Genomic DNA, 24,907 nt, shown 5'->3' with positions numbered 1-24,907 from the left:
TTCTAAATGTTTTCCCACCACCAAAACTAAACTGATTGGTCTAGATTTGTGGAGATTATCCTTATAACCTTTCTTGAACAAGGCCCTCCTCCAGTCTTCTGGCACCTTCCGCCAAGTCCAGGAAAGACCGAACAATTATGACCAGTGTCCCCCTAATTTCCACTCTCGCTTGCTTCAAAATCCTTGGATGCATCTCATCCCAGCGCAATGCCTTGTCAATTTTAAATGCCAACAATCTCTAACCAAGAATTCATCAATATTAATTTTGAACCCTTGTTGAGGCAAAGTTTCCTCAGCTGTCACCATGGCCTGAGCAGCATCTTCCTCTTTTGTAAAGACTGATGCAGAGTTTTCATTTAATACCACAGCCATGTACCCAACCTCCGTGTGTAAATCCCCTTTTTGGTCTCTGATCGGCCCTACGCCTCTTTGAATCACTCTCTCATTGTTTATTTGCCTTTAGAAGACTTTGGGATTCCCCTTTATGTTAGCTGCTAGTCTTTTCTCACAGCTCCTCTTTCCTTCTCTTATTTGTTTATCACCTTGATGAAATCTTCTGTACTTCTGTTGGCTCTCAAATTGAATTCCATTGACCTGTTACACTTTGCTTGGCTTTACCCAAATCGCCACATTGCAGTTTCAACAGAACTCCATCTTTTCGTTCAAACCATGTTAATTAAACATGATTTGCTTCACTGTTGACTTTACTTAATTAATCCATACTTATCCAGATGTCCCAAACTATAATTTCTAAATACTTTCCCACAACCAAGATTAAAATGACTGGCCTATAGTTGTTGGGATAATCCTTAAACTTCTCCCTTGAAAAAGGGCATAAAATATACACAATAAGGGAAGGAATATATGGGGGAGAATAAGGGGAGTAAAGGAAAGAGACAAAACAAAGGGATTAGAGAGAGTCCAACTCATCTGTGCCGACCGCATATCTTAAATTAATCTAGTCCCATTTGCCAGCATTTGACCCATATCTCTCTAAACTCTTCCTATTCATATACCCATCCAGATGCCTTTTAAATGTTGTAATTGTACCAGCCTCCACCACTTCCTCTGGCAGCTCATTCCATTAACGGATCACCTTCTGCATGAAAACATTGCCCCTTAGGCTCCTTTTATATCTTTTCCCTCTCACCTTAAACCTATGCCCTCTAGTTTTGGTCTCCCCTACTCTGGGAAAAAGACCTTGGCTATTCACCCTCTCTATGCCCCCTCATGATTTTATAAACCTCTATAAGGTCGCACCTCAGCCTCCGATGCTCCAGGGAAAATACCCCAGCCTATTCAGCCTCTTCCCATAGCTCAAACCCTCCAACCCTGGCAAAATCCTTGTAAATCTTTTCTGAACCTTTTCAAGTTTAACAACATCTTTCCTATAGCAGGGAGACCAGAATGCAGTATTCCAAAAGTGGCCTAACAAATGCCCTGTACAAACACAACATGACCTCCCAACTTCTATACTCAATGCACTGACCAATAAAGGCAAGTGTACCAAATGTCCTCTTCACTACTCTGTCTACCTCTGACTCCACTTTCAAGGAATTATGAATCTTTACCCCAAGGACTCTAATTGGTAACACTCCCCAGGAACTTACCATTAAGTGCATAAGTCCTGCCCTGAATTGCTTTACCAAAATGCAGTACCTCACATTTATCTGAATTAGACTCTATCTGCCACTTCTCAGCCCATTAGTCCATCTGATTTAGATCCCATTGTACTCTGAGATGACCTTCTTCATCATCCCACACCACCAATTTTGGTCCCATCTGCAAACTTACATTCTTCCAATATTCACATCCAAATTATATATACAAGAGGTTTAATAAAGTTGCGAACCATCCGAGGATTGGAGGACAGAGCTGAGAAACGTGTAACATGTAAACTGGATATTGAGATCTGTTAAAATCAAAGCTGTTTTATAGATTAAGATGCTGGAGAATTGCCATGGTTGGTAAATCGATGTTCAGCACAGGTCACTGGTTTAAGGGAATTTATACCATAGGAAGGGTCACTCCTTAAGAGAAGAAGGATGAAAAATATAGAAGACTTTTTATCTTCCCTTTCTACTTTCACTTCATTTGTGGACCCCTGGAGAAGCTGCTTGTTTCAAGCCCAGCTTTTGGCTCTCCGATAGATTTCCCAGTATATCCATTCAGCACATGAACTTTGTCCTGTGTTCTCAAATTCTGAACCAAAATTCAGACTGTGTGAGAATTGCTGATGAATTGCTATCTTGGAATAAAACACTCGCCACTCACAGGCTGAATACATTGTGTAGCCCTTCTCATTTTGTGTATTGTGTAGCACTGCAAGATGGAGCTCATAAAACACACTAGAAGACTTTGGTTATTCAGCTAACTTCCTCTTTCATTTCAGTATTGCCTGGAAAGCTTCACTGAATCCAGATCACCTGAATGGAAAAATGAACCTTACAGCAGTGAGTATGCCACATTTCATGAAACCTAGGGCAGGATCTTATAAGGCCCTGAACAATGTGGGCTAGAGTGAGAAATTTGGGATCATCATTTCTTGACGCTGAGGACAACTCTTTGCATTTTCAAACAGAATTCCAGGCGACAGCAGGAGATTCTCGCTACGGATTGGCGCAATGCCGAATAACAGCTTCGTTAACTGCAAACCTCACCTCATTAATATGCAGCTTCCTATTCTATGACCCGTCACAACCTGGCCAATGATAGACATGAAAGTCCAAGCGGGTACCTGCTGATTCCAGTTCATTGCTTGCTCTTCCATCTTGGTCACTTGGCAACAGCGTCTCAGGGCACTGTCCGAGGCACTAGCCACATGCACCTCTCACCCACAGAGGCTGGCATCTGCAACCTCCTGGCATCTTAGAACCCTCATGGTACCTCTCTGATCCAACTGCAGGATGCTTCCGCACTTTAAAGCTGCAAAACAGGGCACACTGCCAAACTGACATTGTAATGCTGCAAAATCAAAAGTTGCTGGAAAAGCTCAGCAGGTCTGGCAGCATCAGTGGAGAGAAAGCCGAGTTAATGTTTCAGGTCCAGTGACCCTTCTTAGAACAATTACCAGTTAGGAAAAGGTAGAATATATGCTGAAGACTGGGTGGTTGAGAGGTGTGGTGGCAAATAAGCAAATAAGTGGAGATGATCCCAGACAGGGAGAAAGAAAGACAGTTAGGCAGGCAAAGGAACAAAAACAGAAGTTGCTGCAAAAGCTCAGCAGATCTGGCAGCATCTGTGAAGACAAAACGGAGTTAACGTTTCGGATCCAGTGACCCTTCCTTAGAAACTTCTGTTTTTGTTCCTGATTTACAGCATGCCGCAGTTCTTTCGGTTTTGAAATGCTGCTGCAAGGGCACTTTGAGCATTGGGACAGGTACCCAGCTCAGGGATGTTTGTGAGGTAAACCGAGATGATGCGGTGAGAAATCTCACTACAGGCCTCACAGAGAAAAACCTTCCAGGCAGCTCAAGAAAACTGACACAGCCAAAATGTAGTGTCAGTGAGTGCAAGTCAGTGCCTAAATTTGTGTTCAAATGTTTGCAGGTGTAATGAGTACCAGATTAACCCAGTAACTACTTCACCAGTAGAAATTTACTTTAAAGTCCCATGTCTTGAATCCAAAGGCTATTTTCAATTTGTAAGGTGGTCTAACGAGCCTAAATGAATAGCTAAACTCCCCAAATTGGAAAAGATATAATCCTTGTCATTGACTGTGTTAGCTGATCTCAGTAGGAGTGTGTAACTGACCTTAATGTGCTTGCATCAGGGAAAGGAGAAGTGACAATGAGAGCTCCTCATGCTGTTACTAATCGTTGAGGCTCATTTTGTCAGTAAGCTATTCAACTGGACTATTATGAATCTTAAATAAAGTAATGGAAAGTGACCATCACCAGCAGAGATCCAACATCTAAAGCTCAGCTGTCTATATGAATCAACAGGACAAATTAAAATGAATGAAGTGCTACTGCATATGGCTTAATCAAATGATGTTGAGTCTACTGGCAAGTTCTTGTGCTTGAAATAAAACTGGTTGTCTTCCTGTTCATTCTCTACTCTCTCATAGCTGCTGTGTTTCCAATTTAGAGACCATTCATCTCATGATCATTTGCTGTGCACATTGTCACATTTGGCTACACAACAGTCACCATTCTTTAAAGATCATGAGATCCTGTGGGCTGTTTCCGAAAGACGCTAGAGTCCTGTGAAAGTGCACACTCTACAAATCTCTCACACACCTCGTGGTTCGTGTAGAAGTGGTGATCATGAGCACCGTCTTCGCTTTCTCACTTCAATATTTACAGCATTCCTGTGACAGGGAGAGGAACTATAAGCCAGGATCATAGCTGTGATGCAGTCTACTGTCAAATAGCCTGTTGCCATTCACTTTTACAAACAATGGTTTTGTACAACTGAAGCAAATCTCTTTCACATTTGAGGCCTAATTGTCTTTTTGATAGCTTACTGTCTCCTGGCTTTTAATAATTCATATGCGATGAATCCCTAACCTCTCCATTCCCTCCAGTTTATTAGTTTCTCCCGCACAAAACCAGAAGTTGCTGGAAAAGCTCAGCAGGTCTGAGGAAGGGTCACCGGACCTGAAATGTTAATTTTGATTTTTTTTCTCAGCTGCCGGAGCTGCTGAGCTTTTCCAGCAACTTCTATTTTTGTTCCTGATTCACAGCATCCGCAGTTCGTTCGTTTTTTTACTAGTTTCTCGCGAATTGAAAATACACAAATGTGTCTTTCTTGGTTCCAAAGTAGATGAACACACATTTGCACACATTCAGCTCGATCTGCCAGAGTTCTGCCCACTTTTTAAATCTACCTATGCCACTTTGCCACGTCCTTTTCCCACTGGCACTGTAACTCTGAATTAGCAACATTTTAGAAATATTACTCACTATTCTTAGGAATTTAGGACTTAGATACAGGAGTAGGTCTTTAGCCCGTCAAGTCTGCTCCAGTATTCAATAAGATTGGTTGCAATCCCCAGTTAGACTTTCCTGTCTGAACACCATAAACCTTAGAGTTACTGGAATTAAGAAAAAGCAAATGGAATTTTGGCCTTAATTGCTAGAGTTTTAAAAATAGAGAATTCTTGTTACAACTATATAGGGTCTATACTATAGAGGCCACATCTGGAGTACTATGTACAGTTTTAGTCCTTGTATTTTTTAAAAAAAGATATACTGGTATTAGGGGCTGCTCAAATGAGATTCACCAGGATGATTTCTGCGATGAAACAGTTAACAAAAACAACTAAACAGGTTAGGCCTTTATTGGTTAGAGATTTTGAAGAATGAGGGGTGATCTTATTGAAACATACAAGGGTGGATGTTGAGATGTTTCCATCAGTGGGAGAGTCTTGAAATAGGGGACACAGTTAGAGAATGATAGGACACTCACGTAAAACTGAGATGTGTGGGAATTTCTTTCTCCCAGAGGGCGGTGAATATCTGGAATACTCTACCCCAGAGAGTTGCTAAGGCTGGATCACTGAAAGTATTTAAGGAGGACATAGACAGATTTTTGAAATATCAGGGGGAAGCGAGACGAAAGGAGTTGAGATCTGGGGAAGATTAGCCAAGATCTTCTTGAATGGTGGTTCAGGCTTGAGGGGCCAAATGACCTCCTGGTGTTCCAATTTCTTATGTTGCCCCTTCATCTGAGACATTAATGAGTACGGCAGAAAGTTTGGGCCGAAGAACAGACCCCTGAAGAACACCATTTGTTATATCACATCAATCCAACGACCTTCCCTTTATCCCCTAGTGGAGTGATTTTTTACAGAGGCCTCAAGCCTGGAAAACACACAGTACTGTGTTTTGGGACTGAATTAGACAGGATACAAGGTCTTGATTTCCTGACAGCAGGCTAAGATTCTATAACAATTGAGCAATGTGCTTCTGGCATATCAAACTTCAGGCCAGCCTGAGATTGTAATATATTTGCATGCTATTCTAATGCAGTCCCATCTTCAAGATAAAGTGTGCAATGCATAGAAATCTCACGGCACTGGCTCATATTCGTTTAAAAGTGGTGTGCACCAGTTGGTTTTGTGCAGTTCTGTTTGGGTTAAGTTGGGGGGTCGGTGGGGTGGAGCCAGTTGTGGCTGTGAAGTTGGGGTGACAGCACAGAGAAATGGATGAGGGTGGGGGATCAAAAGCAGTGTGGAGTGATGAGTTGCTGAGATTGTACAGGACATTGGTAAGGCCTGGTCTGGAGTACTGTGTCCAGCTCTGGTTGCCCTGTTATAGGAAGGATATTATTAAGCTAGAGACGGTTCAGTAGAGATTTACCAGGATGTTGCTGGGAATGGAGGGTTTGAGTTATAAGGAGAGGCTGGATAGGCTGGGACTTTTTTCACTGGAGAGTAGGAGGTTGCGGGGTGACTGTGTAGAGGTTTATAAAATCATAAGTGTTACAGATAAAGGGAATGGCAGGTGTCTTCTCCAGGCTGGGGGATTTCAAGACTAAGGGACATATTTTTAAGGTGAGAGGGAAAAGATTTAGAAACGACACGAAGGGCAATTTTTTTTACACAGAGAGTGGTTTGTGTATGGAATGAAGTTCCAGAAGAAGTGGAAGCAGGTACAGCTACAACATTTAAAAAACATTTGGATAAGTACATGAATAATAAATGTTTGGAGGGATATGGGCCAGGGACAGGCAGGTGGGACTAGTTTAGCTTGGGATTATGGTTGGCATGAACTGGTTGGACCGAAGGGCCTGTTGCCACGCTGTAAGGCTCAATTGACACAGACCTGAAGATAATACCACTTGGCCATCGCCTCCCCTGAATCTAAATCCCCTCTATCTAAAAGGGTTCCTCGACTCTTCAAAGTGATACCTTACCACTCCAAAGAACTTCAGACAGTTTAGACTTTCCCCTGAAAAGTATAAAGTCTGCAACTCATGGAAAACCTGCTAATGAAAACTGGATTCATTTGAAGACAAATTTGGAGTTCTTTTGGATCTGCAGCTGGCTCTGCAAAGAATGTCCCTATGAACCACAGATTATCCTATTTCTGCCCCAGCAGCATTTCTGAATGTCAGATTAAGGGACACCACGGGCTAAGCCAGAGAGCTCGTCCATTTTTGAAAACATTCACGGTGAAGAACGAAATTTTCCCCAGCACATCGGAGTCTCATTCACACCAGTCTGAATCCTTAGCTGAAATAGTGGCACTGTTAAAACAACAGCGGGGAATGACCTTTTGTTAATTGCAGTTGCAATAGAAAGGTAACGTTTGTCTCTCTCTCTCTCTCTCTTTCCTTTTTAGGTCAGATTGTCGATAATTATGGCCTTGTAGCACCTCCCCCTCCTTGGGAAGTACCGGTTGACATTCCAAAAATGTTTGAGAAAAATAAAAAGAAGGTACAGGTGCCAAACACTGCATCTATCAAGGTATGGCAACTCAGAACAAAGGCCAGATATTGTTCATCGTGAATATCCCAGCAAACTGAATCCCAAGGTTTATGTCAAGTTAAAGCTGATCTGTACTGTGTTATATAGAATGAATATAATGAGAACTCATTCCCTAACTCCAAATGATGATAGCAATTAAGGCAAATGGCATTAATGTGTGACAACATGTTATTTGATTGCAGCTAGGGCATGTGGATGTAGTCCATGGGGCCCTGCCTGTTACAGAGAGAAGGGTCATGGCTGCATGTTAGTTAACAATGGCTAAAAGAAAGCTTCCAATTATGTTATTTCTTCACAACCTAATTAAACTTGTTTCTTTGCTTTGAGGGAGCCTTGCTATATGAATGTCCCATTGGGCATTTAGTTGGCCGGAGGTGGGCCTTCGCTAGGATCAGGGTGTCCAAGAGGCAGAAATCCATACCCCTCACCAAAAAGAAAGCTGGTGGGCAATCAGAGGCTTGCAGCCTTACAGTTGCCAGAAACCCCCATCGGCCCAGGATCAGCAAAGGACCTCAGGCAAATGAGAGCACATTTGTGGGTTATTAGGTGAGGGGAATGGTTGGCAGCATGGGTAAGAGGATGACGCTTTACGGGGACTCATTCCCAATACCAGTCCCACTGAGTGGTTCGTGTGTGGATTGAACTTCCAGAGGAAGTGGTGGATGCAGATAAAGTTACAATGTTTACAATGTTTAGATAAGTACATAAGTAAGAAACATTTGGAGGGATATGGGTCAAGCACAGGCAGGTGCGACTAGTTTAGTTTGGGATTATGGTCAGCATGGACTAGTTGGACCGAAGGATCTGTTTCCGTGTTCTATGGCTGTATGGATCCCCACATAAAGGTCTTAGGTTTTGGTGAATGAGAGAGGTTAATGCCAGCAAAGCCTCCTACTCATACATAACGGGAGAGGGGGGGAGGTGTGCAGAGGAAGGAAGATGATATAGCCACACAGCTGGCACCCTCCCAACTCCAAACTGCCCTCAGAGGGAGGACACAGAATCCGACAGTGAGAACCAAAAGCTGTACAATAATTGGGTTAACATCAGAAGCGTACAAGGTAAGTAAACAGTAATGTTAGAGCCACATGATTAAGTCACAAGTCCTTGGGGGGGAATAGAAAATCAAACCTGGTGTGAAGAAAAACTGTGTCTAAATTAAGGTGTAAATAAACAGTTCATGCAGGAAACTTTGTGGTTTCCAGCAGCACTACTTTGTGAGATTAAATACCAAAAAGCACCAATCCCAGGCATTCTCTATAAAACTCTTCTTTTGGTTGTGCTCTTTTCTGTAGGACAGACTGGGGGATGTGAATGATGGGGAAGGGGACATACTTAGTCATCCCATGTACCACGAGTACACTCCCACATTGTAACCAACGGCCAATAGAGAATCAAATCGGCTTGACTTTGGTGTGACTGCGTGCCAGCACCAGAGGAATGCTCCCTGATAATCAATGTGGCTCAGTTCCACTTCACCTAAAAGCCTACCTCGAGAACGGTGTCCACTTTAGTGCAAAGTTAAGTCAGTGATGTGGCAAAGGTCTGAGCTCACAATAAGACCAAATTTGGTAATCTCCTAATTCAGGAGACAGAAGACTTTTCATCTGATTTCTGTCACACACGTCCAGGCTGGATCTAAACTCAGTCAAAAGCCATTATATAGATCACTTTATCACCCACACTCTAAGATGCCAGTGAAACCATGGTTACTGTTGCTAAAGGAATGATGGACACCATATTGGATGCTACATTGGACCAATCTAGCACATATCATCTATATTTTGAGAAACCCTTTGAGAAAAGCCCTTTGTATCATTCGTCTGCAGTTTTCCCTTTGACTCCCAATTGCCAGTTGGTATTTTTATGTTGGGTACATTTCTGTGGGCACCAGCAGCAATATTTCAAATCCATGGCCAAGCGTTATGCAGTCTGAGATTCACGCTTCAGCTGGACAGACCACACACCTTTGGGAAATGAAAGGAGGGTTGAAGAAGGTGATGACAAGATCACCCTCCTGCCTAGCTCCCATTTTAGAAGTTTCAGCAAAATTCTAATGTGTAAAGATCTGGGAGGCAACATTCACTTTGTTCGAATATGATTTATTTCAGGGATGCCACAGATGTATGAGCTTGGGTAAAGTGCCATGCAATAAGTGTTTTCAAACGGGACGGGTAAGTAAATGAATAAAGATTTGCATTTATATTGAACTTTTTGTAATCTCCAAGCTTCCCAACGAGCTTCTCAATGAATGATATTTTGAAGTGTTATCTTTTGGCAAACATGGCAGCTTATCCATGCCCAGCGAGGTGCCAACAATGTTAATGACCAGTTACATTTATTTGGAGATTCCTTTAGTTAGTACTGAGGAGTCATTTACAGCACAGAAGGAGACCATTCAGTCCTGTTTACTCTCTTTAGAGTAATCCAGTCAGTCCCATTCTCCCATTCTATCTGAGAAGTTTTACAAGTTTAACTTCTTCATGAAGCCATCCAACTTCCTTTTGAAATCACCCAACACTTCAGCATCCACCATCGTTGTGGCAAGTTCAAGGTCATTATGACTTGCCACTTAAAAGAAAGCTCTTCCTCAAATTACACACAAACACACTCACACTCACACTCACACACAGACCCACACACACACATACAGACCCTCGCGCGCGCACACACACACACACACACACACACAGACCCTCACACACACGCACACACAGACCCACACACACACTCACACACACACACTCTCTCACACACGCACTCTCTCTCTCACACACACACACACTCACACTCACACACACACACACACACACACACAGACCCCGACACACACACACAAACACACACACACACACACACACTCTTACACACACATACACACATACAGACACATAAACACACACACACAAACTCACACACACACCCCTACCTCCCTCTTTCTAGTCCAAAACCTTACAATTGTGTCCCCTGGTTCTTGTACCATTAGCCAATGAGAATAGAAAACCAATTAATGAGTCTTTCCTTGTCAACATTATCCAAACCTGTCCTAATCTTGCACACATCAAAGCTCACTTTCTTCTCCTTTTCTCCAAGGAGAGTAAAGTCAGCCTCTCCAACCTAACTTTGTACTCCAAGGGTAGAGAAATTGTTGCTTCGAATGACACTGAGAGAACTCCACATCTCTTATTTGAATATTGCTACAGCAATATAAATGGTCATCTTGAAAGATGAATGGATCAACATCTCCACCAAAAGACAGCACCTCTGACAGTGGAGCATTCTCCCAAAACAGCACTCGTGCCAATGAAATTGTGTGTTCAAGTTCTGTAGTGGACTTAGAATGCAACACTATCTAACTCAGCGACGAGCATTAATGGATTGTTCCTCACATTTCCAGGTGCATATATTAGCAAATTCTGCACTGCAGTCTGCAGTTTTACTGTATTTCAAAATGACAAACTGCATGCGTGTACTTTGGACAAAAATGCATGTATGTTTCTGGATATCAAATAAAGGCAGGATTTATTTATAGTATAACTCATAGTAAAACTGCCTGCAGACACAGTCAAAGTTTTTCTATGAAGAGTGGCCAAAGTGGCGGAGGGTGCCTGATATCTTGAGTCATACCAGGCTCTGTTTCTCTCGCTCTACAGGTGTTGCCAGACCTGCAGAGTTTCTCCAGTATTCTCTGTGATTGTGCCTGGTATCTTATGTTGTGTATTCCAACAACAGCTAGCATTTTCAGTGTTAATGGAGTGGTAACATCCTTACAATGGACTTGCTAGCCTGACTGCCCTATTCTAAAGTATGTGGATGCACACTTAAAGAATCATAACATTCAGAGCTATGGGCCAAGAAAGTAGGAAAAGTGTAGACAGGTCAATACAGACCTGATGGGTCAAAGGACCTCTTCAATTTTACTTTAATGAGGAAAATTAAACCTAATGAGATTTTTAAAAATCTACAATTAGGACCCTACTTGAAGAACTGGTGATGGTAATGAGGCACAGCAAAAGTAAATTTTGAATTACTTTTCTGGCTTTCACTGTACACTCTCCACAATCACAACTCTCCATTCCTGGCAAAAGTTGCGTGTTATTTTCCTTTGCCAAACCTGACAACCCGTGTGACAGTAGCTCTCTAGTGGTCCGTAGCTTACCCAGCTGATCTACACAAGCCCACAGCCTTTCAATTATAATGGGCAGTTGAAAGATCGCTCTGATGTTGAATAGTTGAATGGAGTGGGAGAAAGGGAATGAGGTGACAAGGTTTAGTCTCCACCTAAACCCAGGAGCAGACTTCCTTCTTAAATAGAGTCTTTCACACATCAATCCACGGGTGCAATTGGGATGGTAATTTTGTGAAATATATTCAAGTAACCCTGAGCCATTTTGCTGCCACAGGTGAAATGCTGGATTTGTCATGGTAAAGGCTCTCGGTTTGGCGGTGAGGACAGATGTAATCATTGCATGGGCAGTGGGATGGAAAGGTAAGGATGTAGCATCGTGTTCTTAAAAATGTAAAAGCCAGTCTACAAAACAGAGCTGGTTATTACTTGTACATCAACAATGTGTGGTTAATAGTAACTGGGGGATTCACTTTTAACCCTTATTGATAAGAAGAGATAGAAGTTGTCTACATTTTATTTCTGGGTATAAATGTCTACAAAAAAGTGTCCTGGGCCTAACCATCTTCAGCTGCTTCATCAATGACCTTCCCTCCATCATAAGGTCAGAAGTGGAATGTTCACTGATGATTGCACAATGTTCAGCATCATTCATGAAGCACACAGTGTCCATATGCCTCCAGACCTGGACAACATATGAGCTGATTAGTGACAAGTAATATCAGTGACATGCAATGACAAGCTCAAACAAGAGATAATTTAATGATTTCCACTTGACATTCAAGGCATAACCATCACTGAATCAACCTTGGGGTTACCATTGACCAGAAACGGACCTGTACAAATCATATAAATGCAGCAGCTACAAGACCTGGCCAGAGGCTAGGAATTCTATAGTAACTTGCTTCTTGTCTTCCTAGAGCCCATCCATCACTTACAAGGCATAAGTGTAGAGTATGATGGATACGCTCCATTTGCCTGTATGGGTGCATCTCCAGCAACACTCAAAAGGCTTGACACCTTTAAGGACAAAGCAGCCTGCTTCTTTGGCACTCCATCCAGCAACTTCAACATTCATTCCTCTCACCATTGATGCACAGTGGCAGCAGTATGTACCATCTACAAGATATACTGCAGCGACCCGCAAAGACCCTTTTATCAGCACCTTCCAGACCCACAACCTTGATCACCTCGAAGCACAAAGGCAGCAGATGCTAGCAGCACGAGCAAGTTCCCCTCCAGGTCACAGATCATCCTGACTAGAAATCATATCGGCGTTCTTTCAGTGTCGCCTGGAACTCTGTTTGTAATAGCATTATATGGCAAGGGCTGCAGCAATTCAAGAAGGCAGCTCATCAGCTTGTCAAGGGCAATTCAGATTGAGCTACAAATGATGGCTTAGCCAGTGATGCCTATATCTCAGAAATATATTTTGATTGGTTCCAATTCCACCCTTACCATGTGCCTTTATGGAGTATAATACACTGTCTGTTAATACGCTGAGACTTTATAACCCAAATGTACTGTTTATGAGATCTTTTGCTTCATGTTGTAGCCCAGCGTCTAGTGAACAGCTGTACGTTCTGGGAATCAGGTTTCTGTACAGAGAGTCTCAGGTGTCTGACACCCACTGCGTCACTTCACCTACAAAAATATATAATGACATTTTGACTGAAAAGACGTTTTACTGAAAGCCAATTTGCTCCCATGTTGTGCACAGTACCAATTGCTGTGCAGCATATTCTATTCCTTTTAGTTGTGCTGGATTTGAGCTGAACAGAGATTAACATCGTGAGACCCATATCATAGCACAGCTACCATTTGCAAACCACCCTGTTCACACTCACTGACATCCAAAGTTTTGTGCAAAGGAATCATTATAATCTGTGCACATAGGCCCTTATTCAGTTCTATATCATCAACTTTTTTAAACATTATTTTTCCTAACCTACCTGTTCAGAGATGTTATTATACACTTTTGGAGCAGATGGGATTCGAATCTGGGCCTCCTGTCAGGGCATCATCACAAGGCCGTAAGGACCCCCATCATCTTTTCTCACCATACTCTGAAGTGCTATTACACACAACTGAGCGGCCTTCCCACCTCCAAAATCACCGCGGCTGTTTCTGGCTCTTTTTTTAAAACTATTATCTAACGCTAGTAAAAACACTCGTGTGGCTAATTCAATGTTTTCATGCAAAGCCCATTATGAGCAACACCATCGACTTTTATTGTTTCCCCGATTAAAAGAAGCAAGAGTGTATTAATTAGAAGAAAGATTGTGAAGGATCTGATTTGAGTAGATCTGATTCCTCATACCTTTGCCCTGTTCCAGCATCTTCTGTTGGTGACTGCTGCTCTGATATAATTGAGAAGTGTGTGAAGAATCACAGGCACATACCCAGCCCAGTGCCCTATGTTGCACTGTCCCCAAGCAAAATGCGCATTGTGCAATAAATATTGGAATGAAATGTCTCATGCAGCTCTAGAAGAAATGTAATGAATTGTACAATCATCTGAAATGCAATTAAAAACATGGCTGCATCAATAATATGCCCCAAATTATTAGCTTACTGGAATTAATTCAGTGCTTAATGAACAAATTAAGCAAATTATATATTCTGTGAATATATAAAACTAATTATATGGCCAATTAAAAGTTAACTGGCACAATAGAAGGCAAGCTGCTGACCAAACCTGAAGCAGAGACGAGGGGTAAATAGTTACTCAGTTTTCCAATTGATAGGAAATAACGTTCCACAAGAATTAGTGCTAGGAGCACTGCAGTTCACCACTTAACTAAATGGCTTGGATGCAGAAATCAGAAGTACAATTTCAAAACTTGTGAATGACACGAAACTGGTGTAGGTGGGTGTAAGTTAATACAGAAGGGTACTAAAAGAAAATACAGGTAGAATACAATTTGCAAACATGTGATTGGGAAATGGCCTTCAGTACAGGTGGAGGTGAGATGACTCGTTCTGGTAGGAATAATGAGGACGTCAAAACCCTAGGTATGGGTATGGGTTCGGGGCATCTGAGGATACAAGTAACTAAATGTTACAGCATAGATTAATAAGAATGTTAAAAAAAAGTGTTGAGGTTTTTCTCTAGAAGGGTAGAATTGAAAAACAAAGAAGCTATGTTGAACTTAAATTGAAAATTGATTTGACCGAACTTTGACCCAGTCCTTTGAGTATAGGAGATAACAAGGTGTAGAGCTGGATGAACACAGCAGGCCAAGCAGCATCAGAGGAGCAGGAAAGCTGACGTTTCGGGCCTAGACCCTTCTTCAGAAATGGGGGTGGGGAAGGGGGTTCTGAAATAAATAGGGAGAGAGGGGGAGGCAGATAGAAGACGGATAAAGGAGAAGATAGGTGGAGAGGAGACAGACAGGTCAAAGAGGCGGGGATGGAGCCAGTAAAGGGGAGTGTAGGTGGGGAGTTAGGGAGGAGATAGGTCAGTCTAGGGAGGACGGACAGGTCAAGGGGGCGAGATGAGGCTAGTAGGTGGGAGATAGGGGTAGGGCTTGAGGTGGGAGGAGGGGATAGGTAGGAGGAGGGAATAGGTGGGAGGAAGGACAGGTTGGGGAGGCGGGGACAAACTGGGCTGGTTTTGGGATGCAGTTGGGGGAGGGGAGATTTTGAAGCTTGTGAAATCCACATTGATACCATTGGGCTGCAGGGTTCCCAAGCAAAATATGAGGTGCTGTTCCTGCAACCTGGCATCATTGTGGCACTGCAGGAGGCCCAGGATGGACATGTCGTCTGAGGAATGGGAGGGGGAGTTGAAATGGTTTGCGACTGGGAGGTGCAGTTGTTTAGTGCGAATTGAGCGTAGGTGTTACTATCTTTGAGTATAGGCGTTGGGATATCATGTTGATGTTGTACAGGATGTTTGTGAGGCCTCTTCTGGAGTACTGTGTGCAGTTCTGGTCTCCCTGTTATAGGAAGGATTTTATTAAGCTGGAGAGGGTTCGGAAAAGATTTACCAGGATGTTGCCAGGAATGGAGGGTTTGAGATATAAAAATAGACTGGAAAGGCTGGGACTTTTTTTCACTGGAGCTTAGGGAGGTTGAGGGGGTGACCTTATCGAGGTTTATAAAATCATGATGGGTATGGATAATGTGAATGACAAGGGTCATTTCCCTAGGGAAGTATTCACTTTTAGTACTGAACTCTGTTTCAGCTAGATTAATCCACTTCACCAAGTAACCACTCTTAAATACTCTTAAAGAATCTTTTTTGAAGCAATATTTTTTCAATTACATTTTATAGTTTGCCTGTTTCTACTGTTACATTGCACATCTAGGTTGGCAATGGTCTAGTGGTATTAATGCTGGCCTGTTAGTCCAAAGACTCAATGATGTTCTGGGGACTAAGTTTCAAATCCCGCCACCACAGATGGTAGAATTTGAAATTCTATAAGGAAAAATCTGGAATTAAGAATCTAATGATAACCATGAATCCATCGTTGATTGTCAGGAAAAACCCAACTGGTTCACTAATGTCCTTTAGGGAAGGAAACTGCCATCCTTACCTGGTCTGGCCTACATGTGACTCCAGATTGACTCTTAACAGCCTTCTGGGCAATTAGGGATGGGCAATAAATGCTGCCCTAGCCAGCGACGTCCTCATCCCATGAAAGATGAAAGAAGTGTTGCCCCTGCCAGGGCTCTGCTTGTCACTGGTTCCTTGGTTGCACGGGTGTTTTTTTCCTGGTGGTGGAATGTCAATAAACCTATGTACACAGCTGGTGTTTTCACTGTCTCGCGCATAGACACACAGACACAGGCACAGACACACACACACACACACAGACCCACACACACACAATAACAAGCACTACTGCTGTATGGTAGTAGTTGTAAAAACAAAATAAGACGAAAAAAAAGAATAAAGCAGTGCAGTGCAAACTATCACATTTGAGTATCCTAAGTCACTGAAAATGATTGAATGAATCATACACAACTAGTCTCCAGTTCGATCGGGATACAGTATTCAATTACTTTGATTTTGGTTAAAAAAAAATATAACCTTTCAAAGCCAACTGAGTGCTGTAACCACAAACTGCAGGCTTGTTGTGGATATAACCATTCTCCTCTTTGATCATTCCAGCTCTCAGGAGTCAGAAAACATCATCACAGTGGGAGGTGCTAATCTATCAGTCCCAGATATTAACCCTTTCAGACCCATTCACAACACTTACTGGTGTCAGCTGTGCCCAACTGGGGCCTTCTTGAAAGCCTGCAAACAGTTACAGTTGGAAGAATGCCCCCAGCAGTGGTGATGGTGATATGGTTATGTTGCGGGTGTGACCAGTTTTGTAAATGTGGCCTGATTCTAGTGCAATGCTATGAAAACTAATGGACAATATTGGGAAAACGAGAACTATACACATAATTTGTACTTAAATGTTGCAGTCTCTTACATCAGTTTAGTTAACATTCAGCGATTTATCCCAAAAGGTTAGTGCATTTGAGTCAAGAATCTGGGCATATATATGATGATTTTGGATTTACCTCTAGGTGTCAACACTGCTCTGGATATGGTTGTCAGGTGTGCAGTGTTTGCCGGGGCCAAGGAAGGTTGTTTTTCTACATTCAATTGACAGTAAAATGGTAAGTTCTATTTCTTACATATGTACTAACATCTGAAATAGGAGTCTTAGTAAGCCTCAAGCCTGTTCCACCATTCAGTAATATCATGGCTGATCTTTTTCTGTTTCAAATCCACATTCTCATCTATCTTCCTCAGCTTTAAAAATATTCAATAACCCCATTTCTACCACCTTCAAAGGGAATGAATTCCAATGTCACACAAACCATTGAGAGAAGAGATTCCTTCTCACCTCTGTTGTTATGGACCACTCCAAATTCCCTCAGAACATATTAAGAAATTAGCCTAGACCCTAACATTTTCTTATTTTAAAGGCAAGTGCCAGGCATTATGTCCCAGATGCAGTTCAATTGGTCAAACTATCAGTCTTGAAGGAAAACACGCTTTATTCAAACACTTTAGTTAAAATACATCAAAAGAAAGAAGAAATTCGAATAGCTTAACTCTATTGGAAAACCTAACAGAATAATAGATTATTTAACTACTAAGTGGTAACTGCTCCAGTATAGTAACATACCCTAAACACACCCCTGGCAAAGGCAAAATCAGTAAAATAGATTGTCTCAAATGCAATTCTCCAGTCCAGGAGCAAAAACATCAAGAGAAAACTCTGAGAGAGAGAAGGAAAGATGTACTGCACTTTCCAAGTCCAGCTTCAAGACCCCAGCAACTGCTACTGAAAAACTAAAATGAAAAATCCTGATTCTGAAGGAGCCTGACCTCACTCATTCAGTCTGCTTCTATTGTTACAACTTCGGGCAAAAAAACCTGAGGCCTCACAAACTGTTTAATTTATGGGCTTTGAAGCAGACTTCTCACCACCTCTGTCCCAATCTCTCTGAAAAACAAAAAGGACAAAATACACCTCTTAAAGCTGTAGCATTGTCACACTATACTTGACAGTTTTTTAATCAACGTATTCAGAGATGCTATGACATATCTCTGGCAAAGGTGGGACTTGAACCTGGGCCTTCTGGCTCAAAGTTAGAGACACTACCACTGGACCAGAAAAGCCCTTTCTCATCTGTGTTGTAAAAGGGCAACACTCATTTAAAACATTATTCCCTAGTTCTGGGCTAACCACAAAAGGACACATCCTTTCCTAGTCAAGTTAATTGTCAATACCTTTCAGGATCCTTTATACCTTAATCAAGTTACCCCCCCTCACTCTTTTAACCAGCAGTGGAAACAAATCCAGTCTGTCCAACATTTCCATTTAAAACAACTCACCCATTCCATGCATCAATCTAGTAAACCTCCTCTGAACCACCTCCGGTTCATCTCCATGCCTTCTTTAAAATAAGGAGACCAAAACTCCACACAGTATTCAAAATGTGGTCTCAACAATGTTCTGTATAACTGACACAAAATATTCTCAATTTTGCTTTCAATACCTCTCATAATAAACTATAGCATCTTGGTCACGCGCTGGACCTGCATACTAACATTTTGTGACTCATGTACCAGAGCATGAGGAGCCCTCTGCACTTTGAAAGGCTGCAGCCTTTCTCCATTCAGGTCATATCTTGCTTTCCTATTATTTCTGCCAACGTGAACAACCACACATTTTCCCACAGTATATTCCATCTGCCAGATTTTGTCCACTCGTTCAACTTATCTTCCCCACCAACAGACATGAGCACAATCCTCAATAAATATGTTGCATCAGTCTTCACAATGGAAACGGAGAGTACAGATATAGAAGGGTGGAGTTTTGTGAAATGCTGGAAGAAATTAACAGAGATAGGATGTACTCACGTGTTTAGCAGCCATGCAAGTGGATAAACCCACAGGCCCAGATGAGACGTATCTCAGGCTGTTGACGGAGAAAGGGAGGAGATCTCTGAGGCCCTGGCAGTAATTTTTAAATCCCATCTGGCCACAGTTGAGGTGCCAGAGGATCGGAGGACTGCTGATGTTGTCCCATTATTAATAAAGGGAGGAAGTGACAGACCATGAAGTTATAGGCCAGTCAGTCTAACTTCAGTGGTGGGGAGATTATTAGACAGAAGTCTGAAGGACAGAATTTGTCAGCACTTGGAGATGTACAGATTGATCAGGGTTGCCAGCATGGATTTGATAAAGGAAGGTAATGTTTGACAAATTTATGCAAATATTTTTTGGAGGTAACCAGAAGTGATGATGAGCATTTGATGTGGTCTACATAGACACAAGCAAAGCTTCTGATGTGGTTTTTCGGGGCAGTCTGGTCAAGAAAGTAAGACCTCATGGAATCCAAAGCAAAGTGGCATGTTGAATCCAAAATTGGCTGAGACACAGGAAGCAGAGAGTGATGTTAGAGGGACACTTTTGTAACTAGAAATTGTTTCCAGTGAGGTTTCCACAGGGCTTAGTGCTGGGACCTTGCTGTTTATGGTGCACATTAATAATTTGGACTTAAATGGAGGGTTATGATCAAGAACTTTGCAAATGACATTTGAAAATTGGTCGGGTGTGGAGGACAGCCTTAAACTGCAGGAAGAGATCAACAGACTAGTCAGCTGTGCAGAGCAGTGGCAAATGGAATTCAACCTGGAAAGGTGTGAAGTGATGCACATGAGAAGGGCTAGCAGGACAAGGGTTTACACTGTGAATGGCAGGACCCTGGAAAGGACTGAAGATCCATATCCACAGATCCTTGAAGGTAGCAGGACACATAGATAAGGTGGTTAAGAAGGCATATGGAATACTTGCCTTTATTAGCCAAGGCATAACATATAAGGGCGGGGAGGTTATGCTGGAGCTGTATAAAATGCTGGTTAGGTCACAACTGGAATATTGTGTGTGGTCACCACATTTTAGGGAAGGATGTGATTTCAGTAGAGATGGCACAGATGAGATTTACCAGGATGCTGTGAGGACTTGATAGTCTGAGCTATGTGGAAAAATCAGATCGGCTGGGATTGTTTTCCTTGGAGCAGAGAAGGTTGAGAGTGGACCTGATAGAGGTGTATAAGATTATGAGAGGCATAGATAGAGCTGGAGAGGACGGCACTTTCTCTATGAACAGGAGGGTCAGTAACTAAGGTGTCATAGGTTTAAGGTAAGGGGTTGAAGACTAAGAGGAGATATGAGGAGAAATGTTTTCATGTAAAGTTGGTGAGAATCTGGACGTCACCTCCTGGAATGGTGGGGTCAAATCAGAAGCTCTTGTAACATTTAAGCACTATTTAGATAATCACTTGCACACTCATCTCTTCCGGAGCTATGGGCTGAGAGCTGGAAAATGGCATTAGTGTAGTTAGATATTTGTTGACTGGCACAGACATGATGGACTGAATGGTCTCCTTTTGAGCTGTGAGTACCTATAGATCCATCTATATTTATTTGCAAACTCCTTACGACTACTTCACAAGATACTTTCCTGTCTATCTTTACGTTGTCTGTAAATTTAGCTACCGCTTCCCTCATGTAAGTCTTTGATGTAAATTGTAAAAGGTTGAGGCCCCAGTGCAGAGCCCTATGGGATGCCACTCAGCACATCCTGTCAATCTTGAAAGACCATTGATGCACACTCACCAGGCAGCCAATCCATGTTTGCTATAAGAGACCTTGACCACATTTCAATTCTCCTAGTTCCTCCATCTCTGTGTCTGTTCTGATGATACCACCTTCCACATGTTGCAAAGCAATTGGAACATATTTGTACAGAAAGACAGATACTTAATTAAAACAGAACAAAGCCTTACTGAGGAACCCAGTGAAATGCATTTCAGATTTTGAACGAGGAAACATAAGAGCAAGATACATTTTGAATGCACAACTGAAGGAATGCCCTTTCTCACTACTTCTTAAACAGGGAAAACCACAAATTTGAACAAGTTATCGATCAGCAATGTGGATTACCTATCAAGTTGCTCAGCAAAGTCACTGGGCACCAGCTCTTCAGTGACCAACAGTTTCAGGTAAGGTACTAAATAGCCGTGAGATTCAACAGCTTGTTAATTTGAAAATCGGGCTCATATTGTCAGAAATAAACCCTTTACTGCCATTTAAGGTCAGACCTGAAACAATCTTGCACGTTCTGACCAATTCCATTCGTGATGGAGCTAAAGATAGCTGCCAAAGGTGAGTGTCAAATTGTTTTTGTGTGACCTGGAAGAGGATAAGTGCTTCATCAGAGTTGACAAAAATAACTTGGGTCACTGCCATCTGCGACGCCATCCTCTCCCTCTGATTTCCATGATTGCAACTGGTTAGGGGCCTACAGCAGGCTTCACAAATTTAGAAGGCGGGTCTTCAAACATGGGGACCTCTTTGCAGATGGTCAACTGATCACCCAAAAGTCTAAATTGAAACCCCACTCCTTCCCGTCCTCCCTGTCTCCCCTTCCAACCTCCAATCTACTGAGCCACCGTGGTTTCTTGCAAATTTTTCTCTTCTGAGGCACTAAATCATGGGGAGAGTGAGTTAAAGTGTATCCGTTTGTAGGATTTCTCTTGATGTAACCAATAAATCACCTTCAGGAGTCATTTTGCCAAAACACCAGGGTATATATGGTTTTAGAACCTTTAGCAACTTTAACAATCTGTACATTCTGCGACTGAATATTCACAACTTAGCTCTGCCTTATCCCCAAATTTCCTCCTTATGTGCTAGGTGCATCCATTAATGACCTTTCCAGATCCCAGGATTAACCAGATGTCGCAACAGGGGATCCAGGAGCATTGGACTCAGTTTGGCAAAATCTCACGCATAATCCAACAGGTGAGGAGCAAAGCTGCGACTGGTGGAAATAAGAAACAGTCATTGCTGGATATACTCAGTTAACCTTTTGCTATGTTGATTTTATCAGAATTTAACTCTTGTTTGGTTAAGTGAAAAGCAGGAGCAAGAGAGATGAGCTTTTTTAGCCGCAACCTTAGGAAAGTGAACAAATTGTGCTAGTCTCCAGTCTTTACCATGGACAACTCAGTAGGTTTGCTTGTGAAATAGCCGCAGTATGGTGCTCACTGCTCTATCTGTGCATACGCCACCCATCACACATGTCTAAGTGGCCAAAAAATGGCTAAATGGTGGCCGCTTTTTCCTGTAAGCTATGCAAGTGGATAGCAGTTGGGGGGATGGACCGTATAGGGAATAAACACAAGCAATATTCCCTGTAACATTCACAGCTCTAAAGGTACCACGCCATGCAACCAATTGACTGATTAATTTATTTATAGTCAGGAGTACCAAAATACAATGAAAAGCTTTGTTTACAAGCCATACAGGCAGATCATAGTAAGCAAAGGATGTACGGATCAAAAAGACTTAGACAGAGACATACAGTTTACATTGCACAGGGCATGCACGAGGCGAGATCAACGTTAGCAAGATCAATGTTATTTGAGGCTAGAGAGTCCATTCAACAGTCTGATAATGACGGGAAGAAGCTGTTCCTGAACCTGCTGGTGCGTGTGTTCAGGCTTCTGTATCTTCTGCCTGGCAGAAGAGGTTGTAGGAGATCATTACAGGGGTGGGATGGGTCTTTGATGGTGTTGGCCGCCTTTCCACAGCAGTGAGCCGTGTAAGTGGAGTCCGTGGATGGAAGGTTGGCTTCCGTGATGGTCTGGGCTGTGCACACCACCTTCTGTAGTTTCTTACGGTCTTGTGAAGAGCAGTTGCCATAGCAGGCCGTTATGCACCCGGACAGTATGCTTTCAATGGTGCATCTGTAGAATTTGGCGAGGGACCTTATGGACATGCCAAATTTCCTGAGCCAACTGAGGAAGAAGAGGCGTTGTTGTGCCTTCTTGACTGTCGCATCTACGTGGGAAATCCAGGACAGGTCGTCGGTTATCGTCACTCTAAGGAACTTGGTACTCTTCACTCTCTCAACCTCAGTTCTGTTGATGTAAATCTGGGTGTGTTCTCCTCCTTTCTTTCTGAAGTCAATGATCGGTTCTTTAGTTTTGCCGACATTGAGAGAGAGGCTGTTCTCATTGCAAGATGTCACCAAGCCCTCTGTCTCCTTTCTGTATTTTGATTCATTGTTAGATATCTGTCCCACTACTGTGGTATCATCAGTGAACTTGTAGATGGCATTCATTAGGAATTTAGCAACACTGTCGTAGATGCATAGGGAATGCAATAAGGGGCTGAGGATGCATCCTTAGGGGGGCTCCAGAGTTGAGTGTTATCGTGGAGGAGGTGCAGTTGTCTATCTTCACTGATTGCGGTCTGTGGGTCAGAAAGCTGAGGATCCAATTGCAGAGGGTGGAGCTGAGACCAAGGTCTCGGAGTTTTGAGAACAATCTGGAGGGGATAATAGTGTTGAAGGCAGAGCTGTAGGCGATGAGCAGGAGTCTGACAAAGGTGTCCTTGTTGTCCAGATGTTCCAGGGATGAGTGCAGGGCTAGGGAAATGCTGACCTGTTGCGTCGGTCAGCAAATTGCAGGGGATCAAGGCAGGCTGGGAGGGAGACTGGATTTGACATGCGCTATGGTCAGTCTGTCAAAGCACTTCATGATTATTGAGGAGGTCAGAACCACTGGGTGGTAGTCATTAAGGCTCACTGCATGTGCTTTCCTGGGTACGGGGATGACGGTGGTCTTCCTGAAGCAGGTGGGGACTTCAGCTTGTGGCAGGGAGAAGTTGATGATGTCGGTGAATATCTCCACCAGTTTGTCCACACAGGATCTGAGTGCTCGGCCGGGGACACCATCTGGGCCTGTCACTTTCCTTGGGTTGACTCCCAGGAAGACTGATCTGACATCTGAAGCAATGACACAGTACACAGTAAACAGATAATAGGGGGAACATTGGTAGTGACATGACAGTGTGACGAGATGAGGATTATTTACGCATGTGACAATATTGTTACCAAACTACTTGAGTGCTCACAAATCTTTGGCAAAACCACTTTTGTTTATTTGGAGATAATAGATTTTATTACCTCATAACAACAGGTAAAACGAAATATACAATTAACACCGAGCTGATATTTAATGAATTATGGAATTAATTAAATTATTAATAAATTAATATGGGGGAGGCATAGTGGTAATGTCCCTGGCTAGTAATCCGGAACCCCAGACTAATGTTCTCTGAACATCGGTTCAAATCCCACTATAGTATATGGTAAAATTTGAATTCAGTAAAAATCTGGAATTTAAGAAATAGCCAGTGGTAGCCATGTGACCACTGCGAATTTTTGGAAAACCCCATCTGGTTCACTAATGTTCTTTCGGGGAGGAAATCTGCTGACTTGATCCAATCTGGCCTACATGTGACTCCAGGCCCACAGCAATGTGGTTGACTCTTAACCGCCCTCTGGACAATAAATGCTGGTGTAATCAGTGACACCTACATCCCGTCAATGAATTTAAAAAAAAAAATTAAAGCTCCATATACGATGAGCTATTCCCCACTTGTCTGGATGAGTGCAACTCCAACAACATTCAAGAAGCTTGACACCATCCAGGACAAAGCAACATACTTAATTGGCACCTCATTCATTTTCAATATTCACTGCAATGCAATTCACCAAGGCTCCTTAGACAGCACCTTCTATATCCACAAACTCTGGCATCTAGAAGGACAAGGGCACACACACACACACACACACACACACACACACACTTTCTCTCTCTCTCCCTCACACACACACACATTCTCTCCTTCACACACACACACACACTCTCTCTCCCTCACACACTCTCTCTCCCAAACACACACACACACATACACTCTCTCTCTCTCTCCCTCACACACACACACTCTCTCCCTCACACGCACACACACT

The 24,907-nt window shown here is 42.7% G+C and overlaps 2 protein-coding genes across 8 annotated transcripts in view; both read left to right on the top strand.

Moving 5' to 3' along the window:
* Positions 1–24,907, top strand: part of oxtra (oxytocin receptor a) — a 460,437-nt gene that overhangs the window by 253,261 nt on the left and 182,269 nt on the right. The gene's annotated exons all lie outside the window — the stretch shown is intronic.
* The window catches only part of LOC109916383 (protein SSUH2 homolog), a 49,209-nt gene that overhangs the window by 20,686 nt on the left and 3,616 nt on the right, over positions 1–24,907 (top strand). For all 7 annotated transcript variants that reach the window (XM_048606330.1, XM_048606335.1, XM_048606328.1 and 4 more), the window contains 7 exons: positions 2,393–2,453; positions 7,290–7,414; positions 9,547–9,609; positions 11,839–11,924; positions 17,091–17,183; positions 20,981–21,086; positions 21,781–21,888. In XM_048606330.1, the coding sequence (XP_048462287.1) occupies positions 2,393–2,453; positions 7,290–7,414; positions 9,547–9,609; positions 11,839–11,924; positions 17,091–17,183; positions 20,981–21,086; positions 21,781–21,888 (642 nt within the window). The remainder of the gene's footprint in view (positions 1–2,392; positions 2,454–7,289; positions 7,415–9,546; positions 9,610–11,838; positions 11,925–17,090; positions 17,184–20,980; positions 21,087–21,780; positions 21,889–24,907) is intronic.

This window comes from Rhincodon typus, chromosome 16 (assembly GCF_021869965.1).
Source record: "Rhincodon typus isolate 14 chromosome 16, sRhiTyp1.1, whole genome shotgun sequence".
In the NCBI taxonomy this organism is placed as follows: Eukaryota; Metazoa; Chordata; class Chondrichthyes; order Orectolobiformes; family Rhincodontidae; genus Rhincodon; species Rhincodon typus.
This window is presented reverse-complemented; position numbering and strand designations above follow the sequence as displayed.